Genomic DNA, 19,630 nt, shown 5'->3' with positions numbered 1-19,630 from the left:
CAGAATCTCACACGGTTAAGCAACAAGTTCACCAGAACAGTCAACACATGCACTAGGACACTCTTTTTCAAGAAAAAAAATCAAAGCATTAAACAGAACAAATTTCTTTAATGAAATCAGGAAAATGATATAGAATCTATTTTGTAGATAACCGTTCACGAGATTAAATAATCGCGACAAAATTGAGTTGTATCCTCTTTACATCCATTAGAGAAACAATTGCAAAGGTAGTTAGTGAACAATGGGATCCGGTCTCCGATGACGCTGGAAAAAATGTGGAGCAGCCTCTGTTAGCCAAGAAGGATCAACAGTCATAACATTGCGCATGTATTGCCGGTCTGTTGAGACAAGAGAGTGGTATATAACCCATTTTGGATTAACTCTGCAACATGATAAAAGTTTTCAGATGATCAGACTTTGTACGTGTACAAAACACAATATGAGAACTCAACAGCAAAACTTGACCATATTTGTCAAGGCCCAGACACTGAGACGCCATATTATCTAGATTCTATCATCAGATGATACAAAGCCATCATCTAAATCCATTCAAGGATCATTCTAAGCACCAATATTCATAAATACTATCAGTTGATGAAAATTTTCAGTGAACATCTAGTACAACGAATACTAGTTCTTAGAGAAACATTCAATAAAATCATTGATCCTAAATTCAAAAAAAGTGGCCTCAAATCATAAATTGAATCCTGAACATCAATTCTAAACAAGTGAAATACCACTAAGCTGATCAATGGTCAAAGTCTCCAAATTCTTCCTCTCTTTGATGGCTGTTACTATGTGTTCAAATTTTGAGTCTAGGGATTGAAGAATTTTTTCCAATCACCCATACATACTCCAAGTTCTCCCCTACCTTCTCCATTGATTCATCATAGTCAGGACTCGAAAAAAATAATTTGAAATCAATTCAGAATCTTTTATATGGAGAGATTCAAACTCTCCTCTCAAAGTTTGGAGACAAACTCTTTTCACCTTATCATCTCCCTACAAGGCAATTTGGAGAATATCCCATGCCCGTTTTGCACCTACTACAGAAGCAATCTTCTCAAACATGCCTAGGCATGCATGTATCAAAGTGAGGGCTTTTGGTCCTTGCAAGCTTTTTGCAAAGCTTCCTTCTGCACTTGATTCAAGGTTGTTTCATCTTCAGGCTCTTCATAACCTCTCTACAACCTCCCATGCATCTTGAGAACCAAGAAGAGCCTTTATGGCATACACCAATTGTCATAATTTTCCCTTGACAATTGAAAAGGAAACATTCCACTACTCATCATCTTTTCTCAAAAGCTATGATACCATTCCTTAGAAATATGGTGGTGAAGCAAGAAACTAACACAAGAGAAAGAAGTATTTTGAAACTGAAACTCTGATTAACTTACTTCCACATGCACAACTCAAAAACTTTCATTACTGTTTACAAGACTCCTGGTACTTTCACAACCCTTACACTTCCACAAAATAACTCGAACATCAACCATATTAATGTAAACACTAGAATACAATGTAAACGTGTGACTAATGCATGAACTAATTAAATGCATGAGTACTAGATTCCAGAACAAGTTTATCTTGAAAACATCCCCTATTGGTTATTCAACGTCTATAAACTGGAAAGTCAAAATCATGCCTACCCTTCCACATATATGTGGCAAGGAAGAGAGTAGTAAGCCTAATACTACTTAGTCACTATATCCTCACCCTATCAGATGTAGCAAAAGTTATAACCATCAACACATTTGCAATTAAGAATGTCACTTGAATATGGATTGCTAGCATAATATTCACGAACCAGTTCACGATTGAGCATCAATTGCATCACAAAACAAAGCATGTAATTCTTGTTTTGATGGTTATGCCATATTTGCAGCACTGGATGAAATTCACTAAATATTTAAATATCAAACTCCAGCCTACTAACCTGAACAACACAGACGAAGGATGAATATAAACTTCTTGAGAACCTCTAACAGTCTTGTACATCCCGTTATGACTGAATGCCTTTCAATAAAATATAATCACAACTTTTATCAGGACAGTAGCCTAAAAAAGAATACGATTCATTGTTTTAACGTATTTAACTTCCTACTGGAATGGAGGAAGATGATATCATGTCCATATTCCATAATTCTAGTTTGGCAGGAAACATGGAAAATTAAGTCACTCACTTCTAAACGACTTGCATTTGCAAAAAATCCAGCAGTAACTGCTTTCCGTACAGCCTACAAGATCATTTAGAGAAAGAAGGTGAGCAGTGGAGGACAGTGAAAATCAGATCTATATGTCTGTACACATACAAACAAATAATGTTTTCAAAAGTCATAGCATGTTTAATAGAAGAGGAAAAGCCAAGAGATACGAAGAGTCAACCTCCCTGAGTGTCTGACACATCAAATTATTAAGGTTCATGAAATAGGAAAGACAGTGCACAATTGCATGCCACTCAAAAAGCCACTTATGAAAGTTTATCTGGGTCATGAAGGAGAAACTAAGGCCAAAGTATTTACTGTTTCACATTTTAATTTTATTATGAAATTCCCACCTTTTATTTAGCACATCCTTAGCAATGGAACAAAAGGTAAGAAAACATATGAACCAGAAAGTTATCTCACACCACTTGAAGAAATCTGTCAAGAACATGTACTTAAAGCAAAATAAGCAATAACATAAGGTTTCCTGAGCTTAATATAGATTCCGATAGGATAAATCCACTTTCACATTCAGCTATAAACAAGTTCTCAATGTGCAGAAAAGAGCAGGGTACTAGTAGGAACAAGCAACAAACATAAAGCATACAAGACCTACTTCAATGAGGGTAGCAATCTTATTTTTTAAATTTTTTTTATTAACGGATTTCTTTGTTCTCTCCCAAGAGCAAAATCAGTAAATTATTGCAAAACCTACCAGCATGTCCCCTTCACAAGATTTTAAGACTATGCCTAATCTCAGCGCTGTTCTTCTGAGCTGTTCCCTAATTTCAATTACCTTCTTCTGCAGAACAAATTGAATTAGTATCAAAACATAATCTATATGAATTGCACCATTTAAAATATCTGGGATGGAAAAACTGAACAACAACAGATTTCATTGAGAAAAGCCAACAAAAAGCAGAAAGAAAATTTAACCATGTCTAAAGTTTACAGACAGTAGTAAGAACAGATGCATACCATAGCTTGGTAATTCATATAATTCTTATGACACCACTGTGATGATTTACCAGATTGAAGAAAACCTTTATAAACATTTAGGAATGTAACATGGTCACCCTGCAATGTATAAACAAAAATACATTTATAACATTAAAATTTTTGAGCTGAGAAAAACAAGATATGTTGGTTAACAAATGAAATGAAGAGAAAAAGTAATCAAATGATGCAGTTAATGAGACCGGTGTAGAATAAAATTAGATGAAACCGCAGCATACATGCAAATATACTAGAAATGAGGTTGTAAAATTAAAGACCAGGTGACCAACATATAAGTTTCATTTTACATAAACTTAAAATCATTGAGCATCAACCCATATATATAAGTAGGAGAATATATCACAACTACTATTTAAATGCAGCTATGAACAATTAAAAAAAAAAATGGAAAAGGAATTATAGCTCCATGCAAGATGAAGCAAGATATTGTTGGATGAGTAGACTAGTTACGAGAAGATGGTTAGGAAGGATATTTTTTTCAAAATATTGCAGGCAAGGCTTGGTTTAAGATTCTTCCAGATACAGTTGCTCTATTGGCAGGACTTCAAAAGGTATAAACAAGGGTCAAGAATATCTTACTTCCAATTCATACAATCAAGAAATACACTTCAATGCATAGAACTGTTCACTGCACAAGATAATAGCAAGAATGACAGACAAAATCAAATACCTCAGCAGCTGCAAATCTCAACTTGGCTTCGTCTAATTCCTTTTGCACCCCCCTACCAGAAACCCAAATAGACTGCAACAAGACACGCAAAGCATTAACTAACCTACAAGGTAACATTTCCTTTATGCACTCATTATTTGTACAATTCCTGTAAATGGATTCTTCCTTGTAAATTTATTATTATCGCTAACTGTTTTATAGGGTACTTTCTTATGGCTTTCTTAGAATTTTCCAATTCCAACTACTAAGCTGAGGAAACAAAAGAAAAAAGAAAAAAGAAAAACCTTGAATAAAGAACAAAAAAGCTTTACCTGGATGGAGAGAACAGCTGCGATTGTGATGATCTCATCAGAACATCCTAGCTGGTTTGAAGATAGTATCATTTTTGATATCATTGGATCCTGCAAAATTTACATAGATTTGAGTTCATGTCTTAAAAATTCTAAACAAGAAAACCTATGCTTGCCATGAATACAACAGAAAACATTTCATGATAACCAGCAATAGTCATTTAGAACAACAGATTTAAATTAAAGATGCAAAATAACTGAAAAACAAATCAAACAAAAGCATCAGGCTGAGCTGATGAACAATAAGATCTCTTAGAAGTAACAACGCTTCTCTTACTACATTTCCTCATTTTGTCATCCAGTGGATATACAAGGTAAAAGATATGTTTAGAACATGTATTTCACTACAAAAAGAAATTCATAATTATTCCCCACAGATGAGAGAATGATGTGCATAAATAAACGATCCAGCAATAAAAGCCAAAAATCTCTACAATAGTCAGGAGGCAACATACTAATGGAATCTCTGCTGCTTGAAACCCAACAGGTGAAGTAAGCTTAGCATCATCATCAAGGACTCCTAGTGAATAAAGAACTTCAAGTGCTCGAATCATTGCTTCAGGTGGTGGAGATGCTGGCCAATCAAAGCCTAGTATATTGTCTATTCCCAAGGCTTTTAACTGAGATATCAGAACACAATAACAATTAGAGTCTAAAATACAAACCTTCCAATGCAAAACTTCATGTTTACCTAGAAAAATCAATTCTTGGAATTTGAAGATTATTTGGCCAATAGTATGAAAGTAACAGCAGCAACAACAACAACAACAACAAAAACTTCGTAGAAAGGAAGCATGTGTACACCACAGATATCAAAAAAAAGAGGGTACCTGAATCACACAGGAAACAAGTTTTGACCTTTGCATCTCCGGGATCCCAACGGAAGACATTTCATTTACAAAGTACTCTTCCGTGTATAACCTAGTTGCAGACACCAGCATATGTAATCATATGCTGTTATATTTGAAAAAGACAAAGAAAACCACCAGATGATAATCTAAATTAACTAGTAAAGCCATAAAATCTATAATTTACATACAAAAAACATGGGGATTGAGCAAAATGTATCACAAGTCAAGTTTATAAAAATAAGGCAGGAGGATTTCTTATCAGGAGTTCAAAGAATTTTACTAAACAAATTCGTGACCTAAGATGTTAGATGGATAAAATAAGAACTAGATATCTGTAGCATATTTGAACAGTTAAAAGAAAGTCATATTGGGGCTTAATATGTCCTTAAAGTTTTAAGTCACCAGAGAGCATATTTGTATCACTGCAGAAAGTCCTATGAAACAAATTATTGGTTCCTACTATCAACAGTCCTTGTACGTTTCATCCTGCAATAGCTAATTGCTAATTTAAAAATAATGTTAGCAAAGGTATTCCCACACCCCAGGTAAAGGGTACTACAAGTTTTATTCAATAATTAGAAGCCTTGGTGAACAAATTATAAACTCAATGTCACGCCCTCAACTCTCTAAGTAATAAAATACAGTAGAGAATGGAAAACATATAGTTTAACTGTTAACTGAAATGACTATTATAAAACATGCTTAAGATCAAATTATATCATGAATAGTAAAAATTGACAAGTTCACCCATTTGTTTAAGAAAAAGAAAAACAGTAATGTTTATTAATCATCTGTAGTAAGTTACCTGTAACACTTCCCGGGTCGAACTCTTCCAGCTCTACCAGCTCTTTGTCTAGCAGATGCCTTTGATATGGGGACCACCACTAGATTTTCAATATCTGAGATCTGCAGCATAGAAAATAAAAGCAACTAACTAAAAATAAAAGCAACTAACTAAGAGAAACAGATATGCATATAAAGGTAAAGTAATGAGGTTATCTCTTTGAAACAATATAATCAGTAATTGTGGAGATACAACATTCTCATAGGTCATGGCACATAGAGAATCTATCCGGCTCCAAAAGTCCTTGACCCCTTACCCATAAACTTCCTTATTTCTGTACCTAAGCAGGTTTTCATAGCTAATTAGTCAAAAAAAAAAAAGGCAAAAAAACAAAAAACAATAATGACAACAAGCAAGAGAAAAAGGAAGAAACTCTCAATAATAATTTACATTTACTTTCCTAATTAATTTAATCAATTATTTTCTCAACATTAGTTCATGTGGAACAAGAATGAAGCATCCATAAATCAATCAACAACTCCAATAAACTAGGGCTCAATAAACATGAAAACAACATAAGAAAGCACCAAACAAATACCAATGTACATTCAATTAGGAAAGTTGCACTTTCATAGCTTGGTAAATATTAAAAGCACATTTTAACTCCTGAATACCCATAAGAAATGTCACACACACTTATGAGACAGAATTTTGTGTTCAGAAAAATCATCCTTCCCTGCAGCACACCACATCTACTCATTCTTGATTAAAAAAAAAAAAAACCATGATGAAAATTACCGGATTGTAGAACTGCTGTTTTGAGAATCCACTGTCAACAACATAGACGACGCCCTAACGGAATCAAAGGAACAAGGGTAGATGGTGATTCTCTGCCTGGTACCACAAAATACTCACATCTTGTATTTTAGAATAAGAACATGTTACCTCCAGTGTCAACGACGTCTCTGCTATATTGGTTGATATCACCACTTTCCTCTTCCCTCTAGGAGTTGGAGAAAACACCAGATCCTATTAAAGGGAACAAAAAAGCATGTTCCATAATTCCAAAACAAGATAACTAGCCACAAGAAAATAAAAAACAATTTAATACTTTTGGGTAACACACAATATATCACAAACCTGGTCTGCACGTGGGAGACTGGAGTACAAAGGCAAAACAATCAATCCTGAAAAATATGATGATTTTAATCATATAAAAATGTCTATAAAACCCATTCCTACAAAAGAAACACTGTAAAACAAAAATATCATTCTACCATTCATTTCATTGAACTCAGTGCTTAGCTCTGGGAACATAAAGTCACACTGCAGTAATTCAACGAGCAGTCCTCATTCAAATACAAAATAGTTGTGCTCCTTAATTTAATCTAAATATAGTATTTTATGCCACGTAAAAAGAAGTCCTTATCTGAATACAGAACCACTAACAGAGATAAAGTACCACACAGACTTTCACATTTATCAATAATTCTCTATTCACAACCACTCATAGATGACTATATGCAAATAGTTACAAGTCAAAAACTTATGCTGTGTTTTGTACCTGAAGAGATCTTTCTGCTGGCATGAGCTTCTTCAGTAAGCAGCCGAATAGCAGCATCAATATCATCTTGACCAGTGAGAAATACAAGAATGTCACCTGCAGGTTCCTAGAAAACAAATATACATCAAAATTGTTAGTGCAGCACAATAGTTTCATTATTCATTTAGGCATATCAATTTTTTCTGAAAGCTTGAACTTCAAAAAAAAACATAAACGACATGGAGAAGGCTCTTTACATCAACATCACCAATAAATTGAGTTGTCTTGACCATAGCTAAAGGTAGAGACACTGCATATGCGTTGATGCATGGAAGGATGGAAGATTCAAATATTGACGCAAGTTATCAATAATGAGCTTTTTTCATAAAACTAAATGCTATGAAAATATTTGAAGCAGTGTGTAGTGTTCGATGATATGTTTATGCCCATGATAGGGCACCTATAAACAGTGACAGGAAACCTTCCACCACTCAAATTCTATTATTTTACCTAGAGTTGTAAAGCTTGTTCACAAGATATTTCTAGTTGCTTTCAAGTACAATGACAATTTATACCTGCTATATACTTTATTAAAAGATTTTTCTGGTTAATTTTGGTTTGAATGACAGGCTTTGCCAAGCTATAACAAGTTTAGATCCATCATACATCAACCATCATGCAATAGCAACAATCCCTCAAGCCTCAGTTACATCCACTCTTCAAGCTAATTGATCAAGAGTCTTGGTAAGCAAGACTTGAGACTCAGTTAATTACATATATGTAATCAGTTCTGAGATTCTTTAATTAAAAACTTCTAACACGTGCCACCAGAGTTGATATATGATTGAGGTCTGTTAACCAAAGGAGTGCAAATACCTCAAGATACAACAAAGAAGTTTTATATCCTAAAGAGGGGAAAATCAACTGAGAAACTCCATTATATTACAAGCCTCAAATCACCTGCTCGTGAATTGACAATACAGTTGAAACAGTAGCCTGAACATAGTCTGAGACAGGCTCCACAACATAATGTATGTGTACATTAAACCCTCTGCCCTGAACGGTTATAGAAAAAATGAGACCATAAGATTATCATATCTAGTCAAACAGAAATCACCATAAATAGCTTCAAACATGAAAGCAAAGATGGCCTTCAGGGTAAAACAAATTGATGCGCACTCCAAACCATACCTCAACAGATAAAATTGCAGGAACCTTCTTTGGAACAAACTCATGATCTTCCGGTCCTCGATGCTTTTTGCTAGTTTACAGGAAATAAAAGCAAGTGAGTTGACAGTCAACCTCACTTACCTTTTTCTTTGAATAGAAATGCTTATAGCTTTTAAAAATTGCTGCAAGCATGGTTAAGTTGAAACGAATTTCCCCCCAACAAAATCTACTTGCTAAGGCCATGAATGAAGAACCAGAGGGGTCTCACTTTTGCAGCCTAACAAATAAACACTGCACCTTAGTTGTTTCTCTGAAAAGTATGAACTTTTCAAACTTAAGCTAGATTATCAAATAAAATTTGTATGTGGAAAATTGCAAGGTCAACATTCTTAAACCCAAGGTGCGATGCATTATTGTCAGGTTAACAATGCAAATGAAGGTTTTCCAAGTACCTTCAATTAATCTTCCAAAAGAATGATATCCTGAAACACTAGCATGGCAACAACAGAGAATATAATCCCACTTTACCCAAGCACTTACAAGCATACCTCGTCTGGAAGAAATCTGACATAGATTTTGCCTCGATTGTAGCAGATGAGATAATCAGGCGTAGTTCAGGTCGACGTCGCTGGATCTGGAATCCCAAGAGTTGTCAAAATTAAATGAAAATAAACCCACCAAAGCTGGAAATTTAGTTTCTCAAACAAGTGACACCAAACTTTACCTTTTTCAGGAGACCTAGTAGAATATCAGTTGAAATAGACCTTTCATGAGCCTCATCTACCATGATGACACTGAGATATAACATTTTTGAAAAGGTAAGGAAAAAATGGCACCAATCAGGAAAACAAACAAAAGAAGATTGTGGCATAAAAAAAGGGCTAGAATCTACATATCATAAAATAACTCTAAATCTATTACAAAATAACTTACAAAATAATATAAAAAAAAAAAAACACAGAGACAAGACATTTCATTAGGACCGCTGCTCAGTGCTAAGACTACCAAGCTTCACACCATAAGTGCACATGTTCAAGCAAATCAGCAACAATGCCAGGAAAAATGCAGCAGAGAAACATTTCCAGTTTCTTCCAGATGATTTCCCAAATTCTTCCTTCCGAAAGAATCCACATGAGTAGTTAATCACTATATACAAATAAGACTCCTTGATAATGGACCACTAGGTACATCTGGAAATGCAGATCAATGGATCTTTTAGCAGTTCTTTAATTATAAATGTTGGCATTGTGTTGGCAACAATTATCAATAGCCATGAACTACATTGGCTGCTTGATTTAAAAAATGCATAACAAAAGGAAAAGAAATATGGTACACTAAAAAAATGGGAAACACAACAAACATTTCTAGAATCATAGGCCATAGCTAATACCTATACTTGGTCAAAAGCGGATCGTTCATAATTTCTCTCAATAATACCCCATCTGTTAGAAACTTTATCATAGTTGCAGCCTGCAATGCCAAAAGAATAAAAAATTGAGCACCAACGATACAACTACAACCACAATAACAAAACTGGATACAACGTCTAATCTTTATGCACAGGATACCAACAAACAACCAAATACCACTCCTATGCAGGACCCATGAACCTCATGATAAAAAGTAAAAGATAACGAAACAAGATAAAAGAAGTAAGCTGCCTCACTGGATTGGTAACATCCTCAAATCGAATTGCGTAACCAACTTCCTCTCCAAGCTTGACATCCATCTCTTCAGCCACCCTTGAAGCAACCGTCTGGTCATTACACCACCATTTAAATGTTTCAACAACCATACAAACTATTATAAATTTGAAACTAAATCATTTTTCCCAGTGCTTAACATGGAAAGAAGTGATCCAAACTTAGAAACCGCACCTGGACTGCGAGTCGTCTCGGCTGGGTGCAAGCTATAACACGTCCACCATCAGCCCAACCAGCCTCTTTAAGATACTGAAATTCAATCAATCAATCAATCAATCAATCAATCAATCAATTCAAAATCCAAATACATTTCCAAAATTTAACTCAAAATTGTCAATAAACCTGAGGGATTTGCGTGGTTTTTCCGCTACCGGTCTCGCCGACGATAATAGTGGTGGCGTGAGTCTCTACGAGGTACAGAATTGCTGTTCTGTACTTGTAAACAGGCAATCTCTGCCTTTGACTCCCAATACTTGCATATCCAAACCTGGAGGAAGAGGAGGAGGCGGAAGAGAGAGAGGGGCCGAAGAAAACGACACCGCCTTCTTCGTCTTCGAGAATGCGGGGTTTCTCGCTGCCTGGTTTCCAGAATTGTTGTGACATTTTTTAAAAAAAAAAAAAATTTGGCTTACCAGTTACTTGCTATGAAGCATGAACTACTTCCTCGAGTCGGGGGTTTTGGGCTTTCAAGTTTGTTCTTTTAGGGTCGGGTTACTTATATGGATAGCCTGGATTCAGGTTTAAGACATGGTTGGTACCTCTATTTTTGATATTTTCCAAAACAGTCCCTCATCTTTGTTTTGACGTAGCTCTCTTCATTATAAGCCTCTCTTCTTTAATTTATCAACTATCAAACCAAATCCAGGAATCATTAAGAACCTCAAAATCCATGAGACCATCTAATATGACTAACAAGGGAGATGTCTTATTTTTCATATTTTTGTTTTGAAGAAAAAAATATTAATACCTTTTTTTTCTACCATCTTAGCCTAAGTTTGAAATCCGTAATCATCGTATGCAAATCAATGGTCACAAACCCTCCATCTTGCATGCTCATATTTATCATTCCAAACCATTTTTCTTATTACTCAAATGACAATAAATCCATCATTAAAATAATATATTAATAACATGATGTTATTACCCTCAAGTGATTGCCTTGATGGTTACCAATTTATTTTTTGTTTATTAATCTTTTGAGTTTTGTTTATATAAAAAATAATTCAATTGTGTACCATTTAATAAAAAAAATAATAGTTGTTCACTATTAGGTTTTTTTTCTTGCAAGATAGTACAAAAGACTAAAATCAACCATCAATCAAGATATCAAGATTCACATTTATCAAGTTTTATGTAGAACATAAGTCTTTAGATTAACTAATGGATGTTATAAAATGACATAAATATATACAACAGTAAAGAAGGATAAGCAAGAAGAAGTAGTACAAATTATATTATGACTAAGACTATGTAATCTTTATTTATGTTGAATAGTTTGTATAATATTAGGAATTTAAGTTTATATGAAATTCTATCTTTATAACATTATAAATAAATTATTTAGTAGGTAGAAATGATGGTCAATCACGTATACACAATTTAGTCACAAGCTTTCTGTAATTTACAAGCTTTCTTTTATCATTTTCTTACAATTTATTTTCTCTATAACTTTTTTTTATTTTGTGTTTTTACATAATTTGTAATTTGTAATTTTTTTCTCTCTTTATCTTTTAACTTGTTAAAGTTAATTAAAAATTACACATTTTATTTTATTTACGAGGGTACTACATTTCTCTACTCGAGATTAAGTTCATAATTATAATTTCTCTTCATTAAAAGAAAAAAGAATAAATAATAGATATTATGTTGATAAGAAATCAATATTCAATCAACATATTGATTATCTAACAATTCCATAGATTGGTATACCTTAAAGGAAAATTTTATTACTTTAACATATTATTTCAGCGAATAAATTGATATGCCTAGTATGTCTAATATGTGAAAACAATAATATATTAGTTATGATGCCTAAAAGTCAAACTAGAAAAAAGTGGTTGTAATGATTCTTAATTCACTTAATTGACAAAGGCCAACAAGAGAAGTTAAAAAATAATTAATAAACATAAAAGCCAATGGAAAAGCCTCAATTAGGCGTATCACAAGATTGCTATTCATAAATATAACCGAGGACATAGCATAATAATACTATAATAGTCAAGACAAGTTAATTCAAATATTTACATTAATTTTTTAAAAAATAAAAAATATATATTTTAATTGTCAACAAGACCGTACAAATTAAGATTGATAAGTTTAATCAAATAAAAAAACTTGCTCTGATAAAATCATCGACCAAACTAAGAGGCAAATCCTAAGATATTTTAGGATAACGAGCACTCCAATAGGAATTTTTGAAAGTTTTTAAACTCATCTTAGATACCAATTGCTAGTTTTAATAATGTGTCAATATATATAGCATGTGTTATTAATTAATAATGGTGGAGCACTTAATATAATGCAATGATGTTGATCAAGAAGATAAGTCGCAACACGGCTTATATATTTCCTTTTAAAATAACAACGTTATATTTTGTGAGAGGAGTTTGAGACGTTATGGAAATTAATTACATATATTAATAGTCATTCAACTTTATTTTGGGGTCTGTTTTCTTAGCAATCAGAAATTTGGATGATTTGGTCGGTTAAATTGTGTTTTTTTTTTTTTCTTAATGCTGGCATGATATGCTCCCATGAATCCATGATCAGGTTCAAAACGTTTTTCTTTTTTTAATCAAGTGATGGAGTCGATGGAGGTTTTCGGTTATTCCCTCTTGATAGGAGAGTGGTTCATTTGATGTTAGTCGAGTAGGTCTATTTGGTAGTATGGTGTTAGAATATACATTTCTTGCCATGAAAAAAATAATGACTATGTTTTAGCTTATTTGATCATTTTGATTCAAAATTAATGTAGTTTCAATATGTGATTTTGAGCGGTTATGTGTGAATCTGTCATAATTATATAAAAATATGCTATAAATAAATTATATAAATGACCTAGTAGATACATCTATGTATCAATGATACATGTTTAGGCTTAAAAAGATATCATGACTAGAATAATATGTCAAAATAGCCATAATTTTTTATTCGATTATTAGATTGTATTTAAATTTTTATAGAAGATTACAATGGTCGTTTCCTCTATAAAAGTTATTGCATTGATACATGGACCATCATGTCTTTAAATATCGCAAATCTCGTCACATGACTCTGATTTTGATAATTTTTATGATTTTTCTTATTAGTTTTTTTGATTTAATACAATTTTTAGATTTTATGTTTCTTTTATTTTATTATTTAGATTTTTATTTTGTTTTCTAGTTAAGATAGAGTTTCTATCTTATTGAAAGTTTTGTAAACTTTTTAATGATGCGGATTATCTATATTCTCAGACAAATAAAATATATGAATTTAAAGCTCACATTTACAGTTTTTATATATATATATATAATTATGCTGTATTCTTTATTTAATTACTGTTTTTAACTTCCACCCGCATCCAAAACAAAATCAAAACTCTCGACATAATCCATCAAATTAACGGGTTTGCTTTGTGAAAATCATTTGCAAAAATGGGGCTCCAAGTCGCAATTAATAATTAGCACATGCAAGTTGGTTTTCCAAAATATATACTTTAATGCAAGTCAATGTAGAATCTACAAATACCGTTTTCCTAATATTGGACCTGAATAATATTATTCTTTGTGTGGTTGTTGAAGTCAAAGTTGAATCCCCTCCGTAACCATCATCCTTGGTAGCCTCGGTTCGTAGGGCAACTAGTTTGACTGAGTCCAGGCAGAACAGGTCAGCTAGAGATTCTTCAACTCTATGATTTTTTCTTGGCAACTTCAGGCTCACCCTGGTCTTCCCCTTCTACACATGATTAATCTTGCCGAATATCTATATATAGATACAAGCATGTCCATATATTATAGCGAATGTGAGCCTTTCATCATAACAATTTATCGACTTTGCACTACCGAATCAAAAGGACTAATATGTTCACCAGAAAAAATTCCCGAGTAACTTCACCTCTTATGACCGTTAATAAGGTTCGAAAACCTTGCTTTCTTTTATCTGTCCTCATCTCTATTCTTCTCATCTTCTCCAATGGAGTTGAAGCTGAGATCAGGACCAACAAGGTTACTAATATCGGTGCTATCATTGATGTTAATTCTCGTATTGGGAAAGAAGAGAAAACAGCTATGGAGATGGCAGTCCAAGACTTCAATGATATCTCAACAAACCACGAGCTCTCTCTTCACTTCAGGCATCCTGGAGGAGACCCTCTTCAAGTCGCTTATGCAGGTAATTAGCAATCGATCTCTAAATGATTTGTGTTTCTAGCTTAAGTCTTAACATTAACAAAATTTGAAGCATGGTCAATGGTTAATCTTTCTTGCAGCTGAAGAGCTCATCAAAGAGAAGAAAGTTAAAGTGATTATTGGCATGGACAATTGGGAGGAAGCAGCCCTGGTTGCTAATATTGGAAACCAGTATCAAATTCCAATTCTTTCATTCGCAACACCGGCCATAACCCCGCCATTAACTACAGTTCGTTGGCCTTTTCTAATAAGAATGGCTAGTGATGGGTCAGAACAAATGAGATGCATTGCAGCCCTTGTCCAATGCCATAATTGGAGAAAGGTAGTAGTGATTTATGAAGATAATGCTTACGGAGGTGAATCTGGCAATTTAGCTCTTTTATCTGAGGCTCTGCAAGAGGTTGGGTCGGAGATTGATCACCGCTTGGTTCTTCCACCATTTTCATTGTCAACGGATCCAGAAGACGATGTCCAACATGAGCTTATAAAGCTACAAAAAGATACCGAATCACGGGTTTTTATTGTTCTTCAGTCATCTTCGCCTATGCTCACTTGTTTGTTTAGAGAAGCTAAGAATATGGGACTTGTAGGCAGAGATACAGCCTGGATAGTTTCTAACAGCGTTACTAGTTTCTTGGACTCTATGAACAACTCTGTTATTTCCGCTATGGGAGGCACTTTAGGAATCCAGACCTACTATTCTTCCAGCAGTTCTTACCAAAGATTCGAAGCACAGTTCCGGAAGATTTTTCGAGCAGAGTATCTCGATGAAGATAATTTTCTGCCTGGAATTCAAGCTTTAAGAGCCTATGATAGCATTGGTATGGTTACACGGGCCATAGAAAAATCAGGTAGCGATTCTACGAGTCCAAAAATGTTGCTAAACAGCGTATTGGGAAGTGATTTCACTGGTTTGACTGGAGAAATACATTTCAAGGATGGGATGCTGTCACAAGCTCCTATATTAAGGATTGTAAATGTGGTTGGAAAGAAATACAAGGAATTGGATTTTTGGTTGCCGAATTTCGGTTTCTCGAAGACCCTCCATCCGGAAGAAGGCAAAGAAAGGTGCAGCAATAGTAACGTTTGTAATAACACAGGATGTTTGGCAGGTCCAGTTATATGGCCTGGGGACCTCAACGGTCGAAACCCGAAAGGTTGGGCGATGCCTTCTAGTGCAAAGCCATTGAGAATAGTAGTCCCCAAAAGAACCTCATTTGACAAGTTCGTGACATTTCAAACTGGCGAGGCACTGCCTGAAGGCTTTTGCATCGACGTCTTTAATGAAGTTGTAGAACGATTGAATTACTCGCTGCCCCATGAATTTTTCGAGCATGACGGGTTGTATGATGATATGATTGAAGGTGTCTACAACAAGGTAACGACTCTTAACTTACATTTTGTTTCAGACTTTAAATTGTGATCTTGATGCTTTCTGTCAGAAGGAAAAAAAAAAAAAAAAAGCTCTTTATTCTGACAATAACTATTTAAAACTAGTTCCATTAATGACCTAATCAATGTGCCAGCATGTAAATGTGGAAAAAATCGAGTGCACAATTTTGTGCAAAAAACCCCCCACTGTTCATCAACCAAAACAAACTCTTCTCCAAGTCTTGGTATGAATGCATGCGGAAGGTACCCTTAGGTGTAATCTCATCTATCAACTGGACAAAGTCAAAATTTGCTGCAACTAAAAAACAAGAATAAATTCATATAGCATTGTATCTGATAAGAAACTGAAATTTCTCCACCATACATTTCTATGAAATAGTTGCAGACATTTCTCATGTTAACTAGTCCAAATTTGACTAGTCCATTGAGGCACGTCTTAGGAGTCGTAGGATTTTGCCTTTCTTTTGCTCCTGCCTCCTTGTATCGGTGGTTTTTTCAGCAGTTTTTTTTTTTTGTTTTTTCCTGATAAGTGTTTGTTTTTATTTTGTGCCACTTGTTAATGCAAGACTTATGATGCTGCCATTGGTGATATAACCATACTAGCCGAAAGAACAAAATACGTAGAGTTTACTCAACCTTATGCAGAGTCAGGATTGTCAATGATAGTTCCACTCGAGAACGAAGATTCAACATGGATTTTCACGAAGCCTTTCAACTTGGAGATGTGGATAGTGAGTGGTGCTATATTCATCTACACAATGCTTATAGTTTGGTTCCTGGAGCACCAAAGCAATCCAGACTTTAGAGGCCCGTGGAAGTTTCAGATTGAGAACGCGCTTTGGTTCTTAAGTTCTTCTCTTTTCTTTATTCACTGTAAGTGTTTCGTTTCACAAGTTATATTGGGACTATCCAAGATCAGTTTTATGGCACATTCTTTACTGGTACCTTAAATGGAGCTCATTGTTACATTTTGCAGCGGAGAAACTTTATAGCAACTTTACTCGAATAGTGGTGGTAGCGTGGCTCTGTGTTGTATTTATCTTAACCGCAAGCTACACTGCTAATTTGACTTCAATGCTCACCGTCCAAAGAATGGAACCAAAATTTTCGGAGTATAAGAATTATCAAATTAACCATTTAACTGTAGGTTGTGATAACGATTCTTTCGTCCAGAATTACCTTGAGAAAGTACTTGGATTTCAAAAAGAAAAAATCAAGATCATTGACCACGAAAATGATTATCCTACCGAATTTGAAAGAAACAACATTGCTGCTGCCTTTCTCGAACTCCCATACGAGAAAGTTTTCCTCAATAAGTACTGTGAAAGATACACTAGCACAGAAGGCACATTCAGATTTGGAGGTTTCGGCTTTGTAAGTACTGCATTTGCACTGCACTTCTATTTCTTTACGTTCTGATGCCAGGAGTTTCTTAAAGACTTGTAACATGGCGAGGACATTTCTTTGAACATAGTTTAGTACTGAGTATTATGACTTTTTCTGTCGTACAGGCATTCCAAAAAGGCTCTCCTATTGCTTCTGATTTTTCTAGAGTCATTCTGCGCCTCTCAGAAAAAGGAACGCTAACAACATTGGAAGAACGGTGGTTTGCCCCCTCACCTGAGTGTTCAGCTACAGTGCCTCATAATAACGTCGAAAGCTTGAGTCTACGCAGCTTCAAGGGTATCTACATTGTATCTGCTACGATATCTACTATCTGTTTTCTACTAGTTCTCATTCCCTTGGTAAGGAATTCACGAAATCATCAAGAAGCAAGTATTGAAGGCAATGTCACTCCAAGTGGTAAGAGCGGTTCAAGCAAGGGAGGTGGAATTTCAAAATACCTTTACAATGGAGACAAAACTCGTATTCCTAGAAGAGCTTCAACTTTTGCTCAAGCACTAGATACGGATGTATGGGTCTCATCGAGGTGGGAACGTGTGAGTAATTCTGACAATTTGGACAATCATCAGGATTCCGCACAAGCTGAGATTGAAATGCCATAAAATCCCACAGCGAAAAGATCAAAGATAAAAGAAAATGATGAACTTAGCCTGAGATCAAGGTTCCTATGAATATTAATTATCTCGCTTACTCCGATTCGAGCAGTGGTTGAAGTTATTGATCAAGCACTATAATTTGTCAATTGCATTAGAATTTAGATGTATTAACAATCGAAGTCTATAGATTTACCTCTTTTTTTTTTTAACTCATGAATATTATTTATGTAGATATCATGATTAATTAAATAAATCCACGAATTGAAAAGAAAAAACAAAGACATTGCAAAACTCTTGCATCTTTCATTAAAGGCAATGAACGTTATATCGACGGATGCATTCCGTCAATAAATTAATCGATAAAATCTTCACTGATGGAATGGTAATCTCGTGCCAATGAAAAACTTTTGTTGATAAAATTATTAAATGATGTAGTGTGTGTTTGTGTGTGTATGTCTAAAATAAAACACACACACACACTTTTAAGGATTAGGTATCGTTGTGTTGTGAGACTGCATGCGTTACTCGACCATGTCAGTGTGTCATGATTTTGGATGATATATAGGAATACTGGACCTGACTCCTTTCATATTTCACATAAGATCAAATTAAGATGAAAAGAAGATGAAGAAATTATCCTCAGATCAAGGATCCTATGAATATTAATTATTTCCGCTTAATTACTCCAATAGTGGTTGAAGTTATTTATCAATTAAGCACTATAATTTTTCAATAGGGTTAGAATCTAGATGTATAAACTATCTCTCAGGATATGATTTGGTGTCCCTCCTTTCTCTCTTAACTCATGAACATTGTTTATGTACATATCCTGATTAATTAAATAAATCCACGAATTGAAAAGAAAGAAAAAAGAGATTGCATCTTTATTAAGTAAAGGCAAATAAATTTTATAGAAAATATATAATGCTTGTGCCTTTCGTTTTTAGCTAAATGGACTGCCGGATTAATTATATTTATGTCCATTGACCGCATTTTTTCCAAATTCCAACTTGCTGATGTATGACGTTTATTTATATTGGGAAAACTAAAAACAAATAACCAGACATCAATCTATCCGAATCAATACAGCAGAATACAAGTTCCAATTCTTTTTCCTCTTTGTGCAATCAAAATCAGAATCAAACAATGAATAAGATAATGCAAATAATTACACAAATCAACACCAAAATTTTTAAGTGGAAAACCTGATGCGAGAAAAATCACGGGACCGTAGTCCATCTAAAAACTTCCACTATCAACAAATAATGGGTTCACAATTATTGTTTATTAGATTTAACTAAGGACTACAACATATATATAATCAATAACAATTTATTTTTGGAATACAACAAGATTAAAGAGAGAAGTATTTGAGAAAAACTCACAACACTAACAGCCTTGTTTTCTGTTAAAATGGTCAGCTTCCATACCACTAATCTTCGATCCAACTATTCAGAATGAAGAGTAATGTATCTAAAAGTTACAGTCAAAATCTCAATCCAATCCAACAATAAATAGGCTAGAAATCGAAGAAAAAAGACACCCAATTCAGTTGTCT

General features: G+C 34.3%; 2 protein-coding genes across 3 annotated transcripts; one reads left to right on the top strand and one right to left on the bottom strand.

Moving 5' to 3' along the window:
• Positions 1-88: 88 nt before the first annotated feature.
• On the bottom strand, positions 89-10,968 carry LOC118033071 (probable pre-mRNA-splicing factor ATP-dependent RNA helicase DEAH9). 2 transcript variants are annotated; one of them, XM_035037914.2, is made up of 22 exons: positions 10,635-10,968; positions 10,467-10,541; positions 10,256-10,345; positions 9,980-10,059; positions 9,314-9,383; positions 9,138-9,223; positions 8,611-8,680; positions 8,380-8,475; positions 7,441-7,546; positions 7,017-7,063; positions 6,822-6,905; positions 6,675-6,728; positions 5,898-5,998; positions 5,072-5,162; positions 4,697-4,861; positions 4,203-4,292; positions 3,892-3,963; positions 3,183-3,281; positions 2,920-3,006; positions 2,184-2,237; positions 1,937-2,016; positions 89-382 (listed from the first exon to the last, which is right to left on the bottom strand). In XM_035037914.2, the coding sequence occupies exons 1-22, from the start codon at positions 10,893-10,895 to the stop codon at positions 232-234; spliced, it is 2,109 nt and encodes a 702-aa protein (XP_034893805.1). In that variant the 5' UTR covers positions 10,896-10,968; the 3' UTR covers positions 89-231. The 2 variants fall into 2 exon arrangements, with proteins under 2 accessions (XP_034893805.1, XP_073264961.1); XM_073408860.1 differs by lacking the exon at positions 3,183-3,281.
• A 3,304-nt stretch (positions 10,969-14,272) lies between these two features.
• Positions 14,273-18,281, top strand: LOC118033069 (glutamate receptor 2.9). Its single transcript, XM_035037913.2, has 5 exons — positions 14,273-14,663; positions 14,761-16,058; positions 16,639-16,945; positions 17,049-17,446; positions 17,584-18,281. The coding sequence occupies exons 1-5, from the start codon at positions 14,354-14,356 to the stop codon at positions 18,076-18,078; spliced, it is 2,808 nt and encodes a 935-aa protein (XP_034893804.1). The 5' UTR covers positions 14,273-14,353; the 3' UTR covers positions 18,079-18,281.
• Positions 18,282-19,630: the final 1,349 nt, after the last annotated feature.

This window comes from Populus alba, chromosome 4, assembly GCF_005239225.2.
Source record: "Populus alba chromosome 4, ASM523922v2, whole genome shotgun sequence".
In the NCBI taxonomy this organism is placed as follows: Eukaryota; Viridiplantae; Streptophyta; class Magnoliopsida; order Malpighiales; family Salicaceae; genus Populus; species Populus alba.
Note: the sequence above shows the minus strand (reverse complement) of the source record. Positions and strands in the feature narration are given on the sequence as shown.